Raw genomic sequence first — 16,484 nt, 5'->3', positions numbered from 1 at the left:
GTTAGAGATCCATGTGCATAGATTAGATGAAGTAGTTTGCGTTTCTAGAGTAGTCTCGGCTGGTAGAGGACAGGTTTAAGTGAATATCAGTTGGACATCCATTGCCTTGTAGCGCACGTATATATAGTTTTGATTATGATTTTACGACGGCCGTAGTAGCACTCTGAGGTTTCCGTTTGTATACGAGCGGGAACAAAAATCTTTGCTTAATTTTGCTAGGTTCCTTAATACATTCATTATCTTTAAGGCCTCGTAATACACTTCAGGAAAGATTAAGCATAACTGAAACATATCATTTCTTTCTTCGTGCATGATAAAAAAGCCACACAGGTAAAATTGCACACAGTTATGGCGTACAGCGCTTGTTGGCAGCTCCAACCGTGTCTTCCTTTCTGTACACAGTGGCAGCAGGTACTCCGGTTCCTCTTCGCTGAGGTGTCTGTCCTGACCTGCTGAAAAGCTATAAAATTCCAAACTATTTCGCACAGACCTTTCTCCTGCTTCAGGAACCGCGGTTCTATCAGTGATCTTTTATTTTTACGAGTCAGCTAAAGTGCGAGCACAATATAAACAATTTTCCAACAATTCTCGTCCACCGGCTCTGCTTTGAGAACACGGCGCAGCCATTTCTCAGTGCATCTTGTGGGATCTCTTTTTGCTTAATAATGAAAAAGGTAATGCAAACAATTTTCAACTCTATGACCAAGGCTGTTATGCAGGATTCGCTTTGCCACACAGTGGCTGAGCCGGTTGCTATTTCGCTTCATAAGTAGTTGTGAAAAGTCACTATACGGCAGAAAGTTGCTCCATTGTAATGAACGAAAACTACAGTCCAAAAGAACTTAAAGCAAAAGAAAAGTGTAGAGTTGCAAGAAGCTTACACTGTATTTAACTACGGCGCCGCCACTCACACAAACACTGTAGTTTGCCGATCGTTCCCTCAGTGAGGAACGCGTGTTCAAGCTGATCCTTCCCTCTCTCAGGGTTTTACGGATGATTGTTTCCTGGGTTTCCAAGACGTTCTTGATAGAGAGGCTTAGCGTCGAAACACAGGACAAATTGAAGAAAGACTACACGTGCGCTTAAAGGTCATAACGACAATGGGCATCTGGAAGGAAGAGTAGCCAGCCTCGCGAGTGCTCAAAAATTACTGCAGGGCCCAGCATCAAAGGTAAACCAAACTTATACACTACGGTCAAAGGCACACTCGAATGCATGGACGTCTTTTGGTTATTTCTTGATGGTAGGTCGTGCGCCTTTTCATGGCGCAATAGTGTATACGATCCAGGATGAAAATCGGTGATATACGCCGTGCAACCAATAAGAAAACTCTTTTGTGTCAGGAAATTTTTTTTACCGAGCTATTTTTTTACACAAAACAGAATGAAGTGAACGGTGCTGCCAGTGAAGCGTCAATTCCATAAAAAAGGCTGTAACTCCATACTATCTAGAAGAAAATTTACACAACGAAGCTTCTTTACGCTTATAGCTACAAAACTGTATCCCTGTTATAGAATATGCATTCAGTAAAGTGTTGGCAAAACAGTGCTGCATTGACGGTATGCGTATGAAGAAATAAAAGGATAATAAATGGCTTAGTCGTCCTCCTAACCGTCGCAGCATCAGTCGTGACGATGCGCGAATTGCGTGTAACTTCTACACGCCATTTCGCACTTTCTGATAAAATACTGGAGGGCGTGCATGCACGCCTGCGGTCGCCCCCCTTATTTACTGCGCCCCTTCCTTTTGTGATAGTTTTGTGGTGCTATATTCCTTTACCAATTAGCACCGCATTTCACCCTGCTCGCATGTTCTCCCTACAGACATTGGTTGTTGCGAACAACTTTTGGAGCTATTTGCGGTTGGGAATATGTTGTGTTAATTCGGACAGTGCAAACCGAGAGGTACGAAGGTTACCTGGGAGTTAAAGGCAACATACCACTTTTTATTATTCTGGCGGGAAGCTCCACACCTCGCCGTGCGGCTAGACTTGAATACAGCCGGCCGAAGAGGTTTCTCGCTGTTTCTAGTCGCGTTTTTTTTTTCTTCAAATAATGCTTAATTGTGACGTACCTACCACATAATGCCCGGACTAATCCGACAGTCACCTCTTGCAGTTTTCCTCTTGATCTCTGTGGTACTAATACGTAAGCCATTTGTGTAAAAAGCGGCACAGGAATCATGTAAAACAGCCACTTCTTGCTCATTGGCGCGGTCACTTCACGGCGAATGTCTCATGCACTGCGCAAACGCGTTTTTTATGTCGAAATCAGCGCCTGCTGAATAAATCAGTCGTAGGCTACATACAAACCGATATTGATCTTTATCGATAAATACACGCGCTAATAAACAAAGCGCCTGGATTAACTGAAAACAGAGCTTTTATTTGCTAGAAATGTTAAAAAAATGAACGCGGTGGGGCCAAATCCACCTTGTCGCAAGCAATGCGTAGTGTCTTAAGCTATTCATTTGAGTGCTGTTCCCTGAGAATAGGCAACATGACTGTTCACTCCCAGCTGGTGATCATGGAGTAATTGCAGGTGATGACGTCACGTGTTTGAATCTAACGGCGGGGAAATATCAATAGAGGCGTCTTCTCCTTCTGTATGAAGATAAAAATGGCCAGAGAAGTCACAAAATCAGTTTTTACTATGAGAACAGATCTAAGTTGGGTACAGGCGTCCTCAGTGTCCCTTTAAAGTATGAAGTGCTCATGCAAGCATCTTTACATATGCTGAGAATGGACAACGACGGGGCCATAGAAATTGTAATATATTAAAAGGCGCGAATCATTAGCAGCCTGGCCTCCTCTCTTTTATTAATCTACTCGTTTTTCTACATGCTTAAGACGGCTGCAAGCATAAGTAACATCTTACCAACACTGTTCTCACTTCGGTTATTGATCAATTCGCTCTCGCCCCACAATAAGCTTGCCGTCCTGGTTAGCTCAGTTGGCAGGTGAAGCGCTGGTCTTGGATTAAAACCCCGGAGCAGGAAAAAAATTTTTTGAACTCCAAAGTTTCTGAGAAAGCTCTATAGCTTTCCTTGGTAGCCGCATGACTGAGCTTGGGTGGATGTCAATGAGTAATTACTCGCTTATTACATATCTCCTTCACATCGGGGGATAACCCTAAACATTTGATCAAGTAATGACAACATACAAAGGAGTGGACGTGGTCGCACAGCGGCATATACTTCTGTTACATGTAGGCACGAAATGCAGTGTCAAACACTCTGACTGGCCAAAGCTGTTCCGCGTTATGGGGGAGTGCAACTGAAGAAGCAGCCGGAATTTCTTAGGGTGCCCCATTCTTACTAGAACCACTTCTCAGTGCCTAGATTTAATAAAATCGCACGGGCCGCAGACATCACTTGCGACCAATTTTCGGCTTGAACACAATTTCTTAGCAACCACTGTCTGTGTCTCTATCTGATTTGCCACTCTTTTTTTATCGCATACGCAGAGAGCTGGACTTCAGTGCCCTTGAGCGTCACGGAGCCACAAAGAGAGCTGGCCGACGTTTCTATTTTTTTGAATACTTTGTCGATATAAGTGTATTGGATATATTTTAAATAGTATTGTAATTAAATAAATCAAAAGAATGTGTCAGTCGTCTCAATTCTTTTTAACAACCTGCTAGCGCTCTGTGGGCGCTTGTCCGCCGTTGTTCTCTAGGGACTGTTCACAGCAAGAAGCGGATAAAACTGGAGTTGTAATGCACTAAACTAGTTCCGGATTCTACAAGAAATATTGAGTCCATGCCACGAATGGGGGACAAAGCATTTAGAGAAAGGAAGTTACGTTAATGAAGTTACGTCACTCACACAGAATCTCTGCAGTGTCCCGCTTCTAGGCCGTACAACTACAGGCGGAGCGCTCTCGACTCCTCCCACTTCCCCCAAACCGTCCGCCGAGGGTTGCCACATAGCGAAAGGTGGTATCGCTAAGTAAGGTACAGCAGCAATTTTCGCTTAGGACGTGCTACTCAGATGGGCTGACCATGTATCCTGAGAGCAGTTGTTATTCTTCTAACGGTTGAGTTTTAACAGTTTTGCTAATTTCGAGGACAATTGCGTCTGAGAATAATGCTGCGCGTATTGATAGGACTCTTCTAAAATACCGCACCGCCAAACATGCTACATGCTACTTGGGGCTAATGACCAGCTACCTAAGTTGGTTGGTTGCTGTATGCCGCGTTAAAGCAGGCTCCTCACGACGGACGAAATGTCAGTTTCTGGGAACAGGCATCACTTCACTTGACCATCCCCGCCTCGTCCGCGGACACCTTCTCCCTCTTCAATTCTGGAGGCGGTCTCCTGCATTTCTGGAACGAAAATTCTCTAGTCTAGATTGAACGTTGTTTTTCTTTCATGTTTTTTGTTTAGTATAGCGGCTTTGTGCTTTCCATTCTGCTGACACAGTTGTGGCGTGTGATGCTTGTCTCGATCTTCGAGTGATCGTAGGGAGCTGTGGCGAGGAGGGCTACGAGGACCATAGTTTCGAATATTTTCAGCGGTCCACACACCTTAAACAAATTGGTTAAACTTATAGATGCCAGTGGCTAAGACTGTGTTTGGCGGTGATGTGGAAGAACTTGGGGACGTGCTGACTTTAGCACGAAGAGAACTAGGTGTCTGCAGTTTCGCTGGAGAACTATATCATGCTTTGTTTCGACTACGAACGACCTTGGATGCTGAGCACTGCTCAAACCTATGTCAGACATATTCTTCCCGAATCCAGACCTGTTCGCCAGCTTGTAGTGAGGGTAAATCTCTGGCTCAATGCCCTCTGTCAAAGTCCTCAGCGGTGTTTTCCTTGTAAGCGTCATCTCTGACCGCAAGCTCCCCCCTTTCCAGCCAGTGCGGCCGTAGCTTCATTTCCATTTTGGAGATTCGCATTTTAAATCGTCTTCCCATTCGAAGTTTAGAAGCAGCTAAAGCTGCTCACACCTTGTGTATTTCTATAGCTGAGAAAAGCGGGCGAGGATCTTATACCTTGATGAGGACATCTTTCACAGTAAGAATCATCCGTGCCGCCTCCTCCTTAGACATGAGTAAGGAGGGCTGCTAGTGATGTGTTTGAAGTTGTAGAAGGCAGCAAAGGCGGCGAACTATAGTGTATAGAAATGTGAACCACTGCCTGGCCGCACCTCTAGCGGTATTCCGTGACGGGAGAACAGCCTTTTAAGCCAAACAGTGAAAATCTGACCTGTCATATTTTTCAGTGTTAACCTGCGGAACCGTGCGCTGTAAACAACCACCATTAAGAAGGTTTGTCAATCACATGAAATAGGTCAAGCCAAGAAGTTCCCAGAGGCAACCAGGGAGCCCTGAGTACATCTTGAGTACCGTATACCGCAAGACCTCACGCGTCCTGATACTGGGAGTCTATGGCTAGCTGCCAAAATTGTTCGGCAGTGCCAGGCTGCGGTCAGACAGAATCCACGCGATGCACAAACCCGTAACTCTGCGTCACCGTTCCCTCCACTCCCACAGAAAATGCCTTTTCCCTCAAGGGTTCTGGCAGCTCTTTTCTGAGTTTCACGATCTACCAGTCTCGCGTATGGCAGAAGTGATATTTTCGTTTTTCGGTTAATGCACATGTTCAGAGCGATTGAAACCGTCGCCGTGCTCTTCACACCGGCAGTAAGTCAGAACCAGCGTGATGCTAATCCTTGGCGAACAGCTCTAGTGCGCAAAGTAAGTTTTATTTTTATGTCCTGTGTTGACAGTCCACTTCAAGGTACTTGTAAGTTTTTGTTTGGTTTGGTTTATGGAGTTTAACGTCCCAAAGCGACTTTGTAATTTTTTCTCGAACACGCGTGCCAAGTGTGGCACGCATTGCACGCAGAGGATAGCAGCTGATGGTTCTCTGAGCTTTCTGCTGGGAAACGGGCGGGAATGTAAATGCTCAGTCATTTTTCTTACCTTTATGCCGCTAATTTTCACTGAAGCTTCGTGGTGCAATTTATAAACCACGAGGCATAGTTGAAAGGAATCATTATTGCTATGAGCATGACCATAAATATATGTTATGCAAAAAAGAACACAGGACATAATTCTAACATAAAGGACTTTTTGGCAGTACTAAGCATGTCTCCTGTTCCGCAGAGTGGCAGCAGATGTTCCACCTCTCAACCACTGAAGGATCAGTCTGGCCTACTCACATGAGAGGCGTTAGGAGCATGAGACCAAATTTTTAAAAACCAAACTATTTCGCAAAAATCTTTATTCTGCATGAGGAACAGAGGTTAGCCAAAATACGCGCACAAGGAAAATAATTTGCCAGAATCATCGCCCAGCGGCGTTGCCTCAAAAACTCAGCCCAGCCACTTTAAATTTGAACACCTCTTGTGGGATCTCTATTCGCTCAGTTTTCGAACGGCCAACACGCACACTGCGTTCTGGCATGGTTACGGCTGTCATGCTGCATTCACACTGCCACTCACCGGCGGAGCAAGTGGCTGATCTTACTTTATTGGTTACTTGTCAAGAACTGGAAATGCCGAATGATGCTGCATAATAGTGAAACAAAACTACAGTCTATAAGGAAGGTTGCAAAGACCTTACATATCGCACTTATCTACTAGAGCCCCAATCGCAAGCAGTGAGCTAGGACGATCGTACCCTCAGAGAGGGGGGTACGCAATGTGTCAATTCCCCGTCCCAGTCCTGCACTCGCTCTGCGTTTTCTAGCTGAATTCCCCCTTGCTTTTCATGCGCGCCTGTCGCGTTACACAAGTTCTGACTCCACAGACTCATTTCTCAACCAGCTGTTAGTAGAGGATTGAAGTTCAGATTTTCATGCCTGGTTTTTCTCTTTTTTTGTCGGTGTTTCATGTGTACGGGGTTTTGCAGTTCTACGGGTGACAACTAAAGAGCAGATATTTTCCTTAAAGTAGCGCAAAGCGTATTTTTGTGACGCAATCCTTTCGGTGAAAAAAGCTGAAAATCCTTGGTTCCCTTAGAGCGACCAAAGAGAAAAATATCGCCTCCCGATTGAACATTTTCTCCCGTCTATTATTTGTATGGAGGAGATTAAAGCCAACGCTGCTGTTCATGAAGCAGAATTTTTCTAAAAAGTTATTAGGCCACGCTAATTGGCACCAAAGTTACTTTACGAATCTTCATCTTGTGTAGAGATGCAAGACGTTATCCCTAATATTATTTATTATTCATTCAGTCACGTCATGGTGCTACAGTGCTGTTGGAAGAATATGGGTATGAAAAAATAAAAATATTTAGCCAGGTGTTTCCGCTACAAAGGCTTTCTGCTAACCATCACAGTAACCAACGTAAAGATTTACGCTATGTTTAAATTATTGTGCAGCTTTCTGTCTTCCGGATAAAAACACGGAGAGACGGACACAGACGTCTGCGGTCATCGTTTCGGCTTACTGTGGCCATTTTTTGGGGCGGCATTTTTTTCATCGTATATTTCTATCCGCAAGAGTATCGCATTTCCGCCAGCCCGTGGAGTCACCCTGCAGGCACTGGCAGTCGTCAGCATCTTCGGGAACCTTGAGCGTTCAGATTTACGCTGCGTTCATTCACGCATTCGTAGCGATTTACGCGTAAGGGGGAGGGGGTGAATGAACTCGATACTGAAGTGAAAGATGCAAGAGAAATCGTTCAAGGGTCACCTGGAACTTACAAGCAAGTGTTTGTTGCGATCCTCGCTGAAAGCTTGACAGTAGGCTTCGCCACGCGGCTTGACTTGAAAGCAACTGTCTGAAGCAGTTTCTCTCTGTTTTCAGTCGCGCTTTGTGGAGAGCATGCTGTAATTTGCGGTGGCTACCACACCATACACGGAAAAACATTGCCGGCCACTGTACCAGGTTCCATCAGGACCTCTGAGGTACTGATACGTACAAAACTCAAAACTGGTGTAAAAAGCGACAAAAGAGTCTTGCAGAGCCCGTTACCTCTGGCTCATTCGGTGCGTTTAACAAGGAGCGTATATCTCATGTCCCGCGCAATGTTGTACTTCTATTTTCGTAATCAGCGAACGGTGAACATGTCCCGCGCAATGTTGTACTTCTATTTTCTTAATCAGCGAACGGTGAACACTTCAACCGTGGGGGGGGGGGGGGGGGGGCGGGGGGGGACACGCGAGTACCCTTAAATGTATACTAATGTCAAAGTGATTTTGCCATTACTCAATAAACTAGCGTACATTTTCGAAAAAAAGCTTCATTGTTGGAAGAAGGAGGTTTATCAGGTAGAAAAGTTATAGCAATGAAGCACTGCTGACGCTCTACCCGGACGTTTTCGGAAGTAAAGTGCGATACATCAAGACATTTATACGTTGCAGACCAATGAGGAGCGGTAACACCAATAATCATGTGCAGACGGTGATCATGAAGTCCAGTGTGGTCCCGGCATGTTGAGTCTGAGTAGAGTGTGGAGAAAATTTTCAGATACAATTTTTATTCAGTAAATGCGTCTTTTTTGCTGCCGGACAGAGTTCGCCAGAAAGAGCTAGAAAATTGGCTGTTACTGAGAAGAAAATTTAGATGAAGTTGTCCTGAGTGCTCCTTAATGAACGACGAGTCCATGAAATCTCGTTTACATATGCTCAATCCACTGCAAGGGTCCGCTGAAAATAGAAGGTATAAAAGCCGCGAAACATTTACTAGCGTCGCCATTTCTTTTTGAAGTGATGATTTGTTTTTCTAAAAGTCCAACACTGCATCAAGCACAAATAATGATACCAGCGAATGCTTCGTTCCGTGTGGACAAAAGTTCTTGCGCTGTCGCTTTCCGGTAGAGAGTGAAAGAGCCACTGGCATTTTTGAAGGTGCCTCAGTCTGACCGAAACTACACCACGTCGTCTCGCTTTGTACTACACGGCGTAGACCTCTGAGGTCTCTGGGAAAATTTTTTCCGCGCTGGACACGATTTCTTGGTGACTGCAGTCTGGAAGTCCTTTTTGCATTCAAGGCCCTCAGTCACGCTTTCCTTGCCTGCGCAGACTGCTGAGTTTGAAGTTTGTGGACCTGCCAGGAAAGTTCCACGTGTCCTCAGCCGCCACGGAGAGAGCTAGGCTGAGTTTTCAGTGTTAAATTTTGCGTTTTTTTTTTATTTAGTGAAATGAAAGCGTTTGTAGAAAACTGTATTTTATTAAATGAAAAAAAAAACGCATCAGCCGTCTGTTCATTCTTTTCACAGTCTCGAAGCGCTCTGTAAGCACTTCATCCGCCGTTGTCATCAAAGAAATTTTTCCCCTACAACAACTGGGCAAAACTTGCGTTCCAAGCATTCTGTGTACTGCATGTTGACTCCGCCGACATTTATTTGCACGTGGTTAGCTCTCAACACGAGTGTCGGCAAACACAAGATGCACTCAAGGAAGCTGAGAAAGTTATTTCTGGTTAAGACAAGTTAAGGAAAAGAATAGTGTCAGCTGACGGGGCTCTTGAAGACTCGAGCGGAGCTACCACCATCAGAGCCCTCCAAGAATATTACATACGCCTTTCCAGCAGTGCAGTTCATGAATTTTAGTGCCCAGGATAAGAGAGAGTGATTTTTTTATCTCACTTTAAAGCACGTGAGGCACAGGTAACATGGAAGCGTCGCTTTTCGACGTTCCCAGACTAGCACAGTAAGAACGAGGTCCCTTAAACTGCCGTCACCGCTGGGTATTTACTGTGGTGGTGAGGTGTGCGCCAGTATCTGGTGATGTGCCGCGCAAAGGAATACGGGGAATTATTGATGTGCTTGTACATATTCGCACTTCTGCATCTACTATCCCTCATTATACATATTTCCGCTACCTCACTGTTGAGTAGCAGTCAAGGTAGTCGCATTTAAGGCGCCCCTGAGTATATTGCACTGCAAAGCTATCTCTGTCCCTGCCACTCTCACGCTGATTGAAACATCTCCCTATCTTTCTACTACTTTCACGCCTTAAACTTCGTCCAAGCTCATCTGGATACATACGCCGGAGATCTAAAAGCAACGAACGCTAAGTGAGGAGCGGCTGCGGGCTTCGCGGCAAACTATACCGTGCTTTTTCTCTGCTTTCTTTTTTTTTCCTTTCGGAGCTGCCATGAAAAACAGCGCTGTTTTTGTCTCTGAAGCTATGACAGTTACCCATGGTGGAGGATTGGCCAGTTTGAAGCACATCCATGCAGAAGAAAAATATTTCCAAGTTTTCTTCGTCGCTCGTCTATTTCTTCATCTTCCTTTCGGAATCCCACGTCGATTACATTCTAACATCTCCATCTTTTGAGTGTCTCGAGAGAAATTTTACGACAAAGGCCTGCTCAAGTTCCGCGATGTTAGACGTCAAATGGCTACCTGCATTCAAATAAAATGCGGGCCCTGTGACCTCCGAAATATGGGTGTCATAACCGTCGTTTTCTAGCGCGCGCGTAAAATAACGGGTTGAAGGACAAAGAAAACCCTCCCGAGGTCTTCGTTCCTCTCGAGTCTACCGCTCGAGCCGCGCGAGACATAGAACGCACGCCATGTTTTTTTTAGAACCGTTGTTTCGTGAGGGAACACAGAGCTATGTGCGACTACCCAAGCAGTCCTGACCGGCCCACTGCTCAGCTGCATACAACTGGTTCCGGTCTCCACCTCGCGATAGAGGGTGACCATGGACAAGGAGCTGACTGCTGCCGTGAGAGGAGCCGGGACATCGCAACGTGCGTCACGCGGTCAGCTGGGAAGCTACCGGTCGCCGAGGTCGCCAAGCGCTATGTGGCCTCCGACCGACGCCTCACACCGACCATCGGAGAACAAGGCGCTGATGACTACCACCACAACAATGACTACCACAAGGGGCGCTTAGGCTCCGAGAAGCGAATGTGCGGGAATGCATCGTACCGGGCGCAGCTGTCAGCCGTGCCCCCAGCGACACGCACGGTGAGCTTGCTTCTTAGCCTTCTTGGTTTGCTTTCATGCACTGTTCGAATTATTCTGTCAAGTGCTTCTCCGAACTTTTTTATTCAAGGGTCAGTGCGCGTGTTCGAAAGGGCTGAACCTTCCCAACACGAGCGTATGCAGGTGCCACCAGTTGTAGTTAGATAGTATGCCAGACGGTAGTCCCTTTCGAACAGCACTTGCAGGCAATGTAATTTTGTTTTCACGTCCATCGCTTCGAACCAACTCCTCGCTAGCCATAAGCCTCTGAAGGACAAAGTGATATGGGTGTAGCATGTCTTGCATGAGGAGGAAAAGCTAGCATCTTGCAGGCTGCTGAGGACAGCGCCCTCTGTGCATTTGAAAGAAGAGGAGGGACTTGACCGGTAAAATATGCACACGAAAAAAAACAGACCCGACGGTTACTGCTGTGATAAATAGAATTTGCGCTACACCTGGAGGGGTACAGTGGGATGCAGGTGTTGTTAGCAGCAAAGGGTAACAGCGCCTATTGCTGACAGTGCTGGAGAAGTTACGAGCGTTCACCTGTCACGGGGTGTGCAGGTATGCGTGTGGAATTTCGTGGGGCGTACAGTAGGGGAGCCAAGCACTGATGCCCTTATAAGGTTCGGTGGAACGTATACAATAAAGCAAGGGGGAAAGGAGATGAAGAAAGAGAGGTAGAGCGCGACTGTCACCCACTGTGCAATCAGTTATCAGCATTCTAGCGAATCAGCATTTCCTTACAGTGGAGCATACCTCACGTCATGTCATTTTTGTTAGGAACAATGCCAGCGACGCGGCACGCATCGAACTGGAGCCTTAACATCTGGCGCTTTAAAAAAACGTATTTCAAACTGTCGTGTTTGAAATGGTCACGTTATAACCTTGAAGGCATGGATAATGGTGACATATGGCGTCGCATTTCGCAACTGAACGTCATTCCTCGCCACCTGGCTGCCTGTGCAAGGATTCATATAATCAGTTCCGGCATGGCAACGCGCGTTAGTTTTCATAGCTCCGCGATGCCATTGGTGATGGCGTCGCACGAAGAGCAAAAAGAAACGAACGTCGCGTCAGTTACGCGGCATTTCATTTTGCGTGTCTTCTCACTGAAAAATGGTTACAGTGCTATAGTTGTTTCTTCAAACCATTTCGCTAACACGACTGCATCCTTCCAGGTGGTAATCAATTTATTTTGTAATCAGTCATTCATATTCGCATGATCGAACAGTGATCGTGGTCTCGTTTTGTAGGCCCGCCGACACTGAAAACTGAACTGGTAACGGAGCATTCTGTATCATCTGCTGTTTTTACATTGCTATAATGAATGTGTGCCTTCGACGAGTACGCGAGAGGCAAACACACAACTGCGCTCGTCCTGCGACAGTGCATCACTAAACACTGTTGTATCTCAATGTGAAGGTGGATGCAGAACAGGGGCTATGTAATTCAGGACAATTATATATTTGTCTTCATTTCTTGTAATTGTTATCGCAAAAACTCTGAGTGTGCAGTTGTCGTTACAGCATGTGGTATGACAACTGAGGCCAAGTAGAGATGTCTTAAATTCGTAATTATACATCGGCACATGCTTGCCCTTATAAACTTCACCATATCGGTGAACAGTTTTCATGAATCACAAATTCAGTGCTCACGCACGATTCTAGCTTCCCTTACGCTGAGCCAGTTTTAAAGCGCAAGTGTTTGGTTATTTACGCTTACGAACCCAAAATAATAGCGCCTCTTCGTTTACCTCAACATTATTGCACATATCTTATCGGCTGCAGCCAATGACACAGTCCTCGAACTCGTTTCCAGTGGAGCAAGACATCGACTTGGGCCTCCCGCATCGCCGCCTGTGCGGTTCAGACTCCGCAGGCAAAGGCCCAGGCTGCCATGGGCCGCCATGACATCCCGGATGCTGTAGCTAGGAGGGCCTCCGCCCCTGCCAGCCGCTGCCGCAAATGGCACTCCTGAGCACTCCGTCTTGCCTCGTAGGTGTTCAGCTGACAACGAAACCGCAAATGCCATTCATGACGTTACATCGTGCACTATTTCATGGCGAAAAGTATTGTGCGAGTCATGGTGAACATTATTGGTATCCGCAGTGCAAGAAATAAAAAACCTTATGTGTGCCAGTTAAATATTTGTTGGCTAATTTCTCAGGTCGAGCTAGCTAAATCGCGCTGCCATTGGTGTTCGCGTAGCACCACCAGTACTAAAATGCGTTATTAGGTGCTAGAAACAAGACAAATTTACTTTGCGACGCTTCAACGCATTTATAGCCGCTATACTTGGTCCCTGCTGATATATAATAAGTAGTCACTTTAGGCGCAGCAGTGCTGTTTTAGGGGCATGCATATAAAGCAGTGAACATATATTGAAAGGTTTGGTGTCTACAAAATCCGTCCTGCTAACCATGGCAGTATCCGAGATAGCGATGCGCGTTATATGTTGCGGCTTATTAGGAGTTCACTTTTACCACTAAAACATATTGAGAGGCGGAGACAGCCGCTTGCGGTCGTCCTTGTTATTTACTGCGCGCCGTTTCTGTGCTGTTTTTCTTATGCTACTCCGTTCGTAAAAGGTATCACATTTCACCCTGTGTGTGCAGTGTCTCTACAGACATTACCTGTCGATAGCAGCCTAGAGTTGGGGCTTATCTGGAGTTCATTCGCACTGGCGTCCAAAGAACATGGACAAGAAGTCATATGAAATCTATCACAAAGTGAATGGGGAAAAGGAAAAAGTTCAAGTGCCACCTCGAACTCAAAAACTATGCAGTTTTATTTCGAGCCTTTCGGCAAACCTGAGAGTGGGTGTCGCTTCGCGGCTCGAGTGGAAGGCGGAGGAACAAACAGGCTTTTCGCTGTTTCGAATCGCGCTTTGTCCAGAGCATCCTCCAATATTCGATGGTTGCCACATCATACGCAGAATAATCGTGTCGTGCATTGTGACAAGTTCCTCATGACCTCATGACAATTGTTTAAACCGCTGTTGTCAACAAAAAAAAATTAGCCACAGATTTACATAATGTAAGCGAGAGACTTAGGTGCTTTAGCACATTCCCTTTGCTTTGTGTGCCTTCGGTGGCCAACATTCTCGGAAAAAATTTTTTAGAAGTTACTGCTATGCAAATATTGAAGGTATTCAAAAATGCTTTTTTTTCAGAATTGTCGGCTATGCGTTAATCTTGGTGACTGCGCTGCCGGGTTTAAAGCGGGCTTTAAATTTAGGGCGATCAATTGTATTCATGCGGAGGAAATGCGAAAGCACGTGCTCTTTCGGCTCCGCTAAAGAAGTAAAGACGAGCACATCAAAAACTTTCGTTATATCCCGTTTCTCGTTATATGTGAGTCTTTTGTCTCTCCTTGCTCTCGCCTACAGGACTAAAGCGGAGATTTTGCTCTCTTTATTTTGGCATCAGGGACCTGTGCCAAGTAGCTCTTCCGTCAATGAAACCCCAGACAAGACGGCGTTTTCCTCAGCGAATTACTTAATCGCAATGCGAATCTGGTGCGCAAGGATTTCATTGTTCACTTCGGATTCGGTTTTTGGATTCAATGGGCAGGACTGTAGGCACACGAAGACGATGACTTGCAAAGCAAAGCGAGAAAGGATTCCAGTATAGCACGCGGCATTTTCGGTTGCAGGTACAGTCAACAAGTAGCGCGCCCGAGTCACATCGCGGTGATGGCGTAGTGATGTAATGAAGTGGCCAAGGAAGCGGTCCGTGCAGCCTCGTGTTCGAAACCCACTGACTAGTGTTAAGCGTTTGATTAGCGTTTATTTCTTCTCCGAGGTTTAATCCCCCGACAAGACGGTGTTTCCGCTAGCGAGGAACTTAGTGTTACCGCACTCTAAGCGACACAGCAGTGATTTGGAACTGCCATCCCTGGCTCATTAGCGCAGTCATTCTAGCGGCGGCAACCTCATGCTTTGTGACGAGGCTCGTATCTCTCTAAATGTGGCCCGCTCAATACGGCAGTCGAGGGATGTGGGCGAAAAGTGGTGAAGAGACATACCAGACTAAGTAATGTTTATCTGTATGGATGAATTAACCTGTTGGTATGAAAAGAGGCTTCATTTACTCTAAATGGGAAGCTTTATTACCTAGAAAAGTGCAAAAAATCAAACACTGCTATCTTTGTCCTCTCCAGCATTCGCGAGCAAAGTGGGACGCGCGAATCCGTTAATTTTTTCCGCATCTCTGAGGCTGGGCAGCATTGCTGTTCACTACAAAACATTGATCACGGAGTTTGTTCTTGACGGTACAAGTTTGAATCGGGTGGCGAGAAATTTTCAGATACAATTTTCTCTGCAATAAGTGCGTGTTTTGCTGCTGGCCTAATATCGACACAGCGATAAATTGGTTTTTACTGAGAGCAAAAGTTGGATCGAGTTGTTCTCAATTTCCATCCTAAGTACGAAATCCCCACGCTAGACCCTTTGCTTACGTAGACTGTACACAGCGTCGTGGCCACCAGAACAGATTTTATAAATGGCGCGGCTCATTTATGTTCGTCGCTTATCACGCCCGTTATTTTACTGTCACATGGAGTACTGAAGAAAGTAACGGCAAGAAGCAATCGAGGGAATGTCCTCGAATGCTGAAGAATACTTTCATTCCACAGCGGCACATATGGTGTATCCAAGACTCAGTGGCGAAAGCCCTTGCGTTGTGGCATCAGGGGGGAGTGTAACTGAAGGAGCGGCTGCCATTTCTGAGGTTGCATCACGCTGACTGGAACTGAACCCCTGTGTCTCGCTTTGTAAAACAACCACACGAGCCTCGGAGATCGCAGGCGTAAATGGTTTGAGTACGGACTCTTAGTGTTGGAGTCCCCTCGGTTGATTCACCGCCCTTACTCCTTTTTCTGCATTTTGCAGACTGCTGGCCCGGAAGTTTGTGGACATCCAGAGCATGTTTGATGTGTCCTCATGAGCCCCGGAGATAAGTTTCGGCAGTTTAGACATGATATTTTGATGTTTTTTTTTGCTATTTCTCTATTGTATACTATTATCAGGAATTTTGAAAGTTAATAAATCAACAGAACGCATATGCGGTTTCTTTATTACTTTCGCAGCCAAGCAGCGCTCTATGAGCATTGCGCTGTGGTTTTCTAAGGGGTTATTGACTCACAAAAAAGCGCCTAAAGCTGGCTGTAGAAATGCTTAGAGAGGTTACATGGAAGACTTAGTCCATAGCATACATGGTGGACAAGTATTCAGTGAAACGAAGCTCTGTTAATGGTGGCGTAGAGTCATCACAGATAGATTCTCCGAAGTATCCACCACCAGGCCATAATAATTACGGTTCAAAGCTCTCGACATCGCCCACTTCAGACCAAAATGTCTGTCAAGGGGAGGACCACGGAGATTTTGCGGCAGTTTTCGCTTAGCAGGCATTACGCCAGCGGCCACGCCATTTATCCTGTAAGTAGTTTGTTGTTCTTGCGCTACAGAGTGTATATGAGTCTTTTTGCTTATTTTGAGACGGAAAAACCTTTGTGTGTTGGTTGCGCGTAATTATAGGACAGTGCTAGAATACAGTACCGCAGAACACTGATTCCGTTCATCAACAGCATGCTTGGTAACCTCCCTGACTGGTT

General features: G+C 45.8%; 1 protein-coding gene across 2 annotated transcripts; it reads left to right on the top strand.

Annotated features, from left to right (window-relative positions):
- Positions 1-10,451: 10,451 nt before the first annotated feature.
- LOC144098442 (uncharacterized) lies at positions 10,452-12,860 on the top strand. Of its 2 annotated transcripts, none has more exons than XM_077631118.1 (2): positions 10,452-10,872; positions 12,691-12,860. In XM_077631118.1, exons 1-2 carry the CDS (start codon positions 10,516-10,518, stop codon positions 12,847-12,849), a joined length of 516 nt encoding a protein of 171 aa, XP_077487244.1. In that variant the 5' UTR covers positions 10,452-10,515; the 3' UTR covers positions 12,850-12,860. The 2 variants fall into 2 exon arrangements, with proteins under 2 accessions (XP_077487244.1, XP_077487252.1); XM_077631126.1 differs by having other exon boundaries at positions 12,660-12,860.
- The last annotated feature ends 3,624 nt before the right edge of the window (positions 12,861-16,484 follow it).

This window comes from Amblyomma americanum, chromosome 1 (assembly GCF_052857255.1).
Source record: "Amblyomma americanum isolate KBUSLIRL-KWMA chromosome 1, ASM5285725v1, whole genome shotgun sequence".
NCBI classification, from domain to species: Eukaryota; Metazoa; Arthropoda; class Arachnida; order Ixodida; family Ixodidae; genus Amblyomma; species Amblyomma americanum.
The sequence above is the reverse complement of the archived record's forward strand: the minus strand, read 5'-3'. Positions and strand labels throughout refer to the sequence as shown.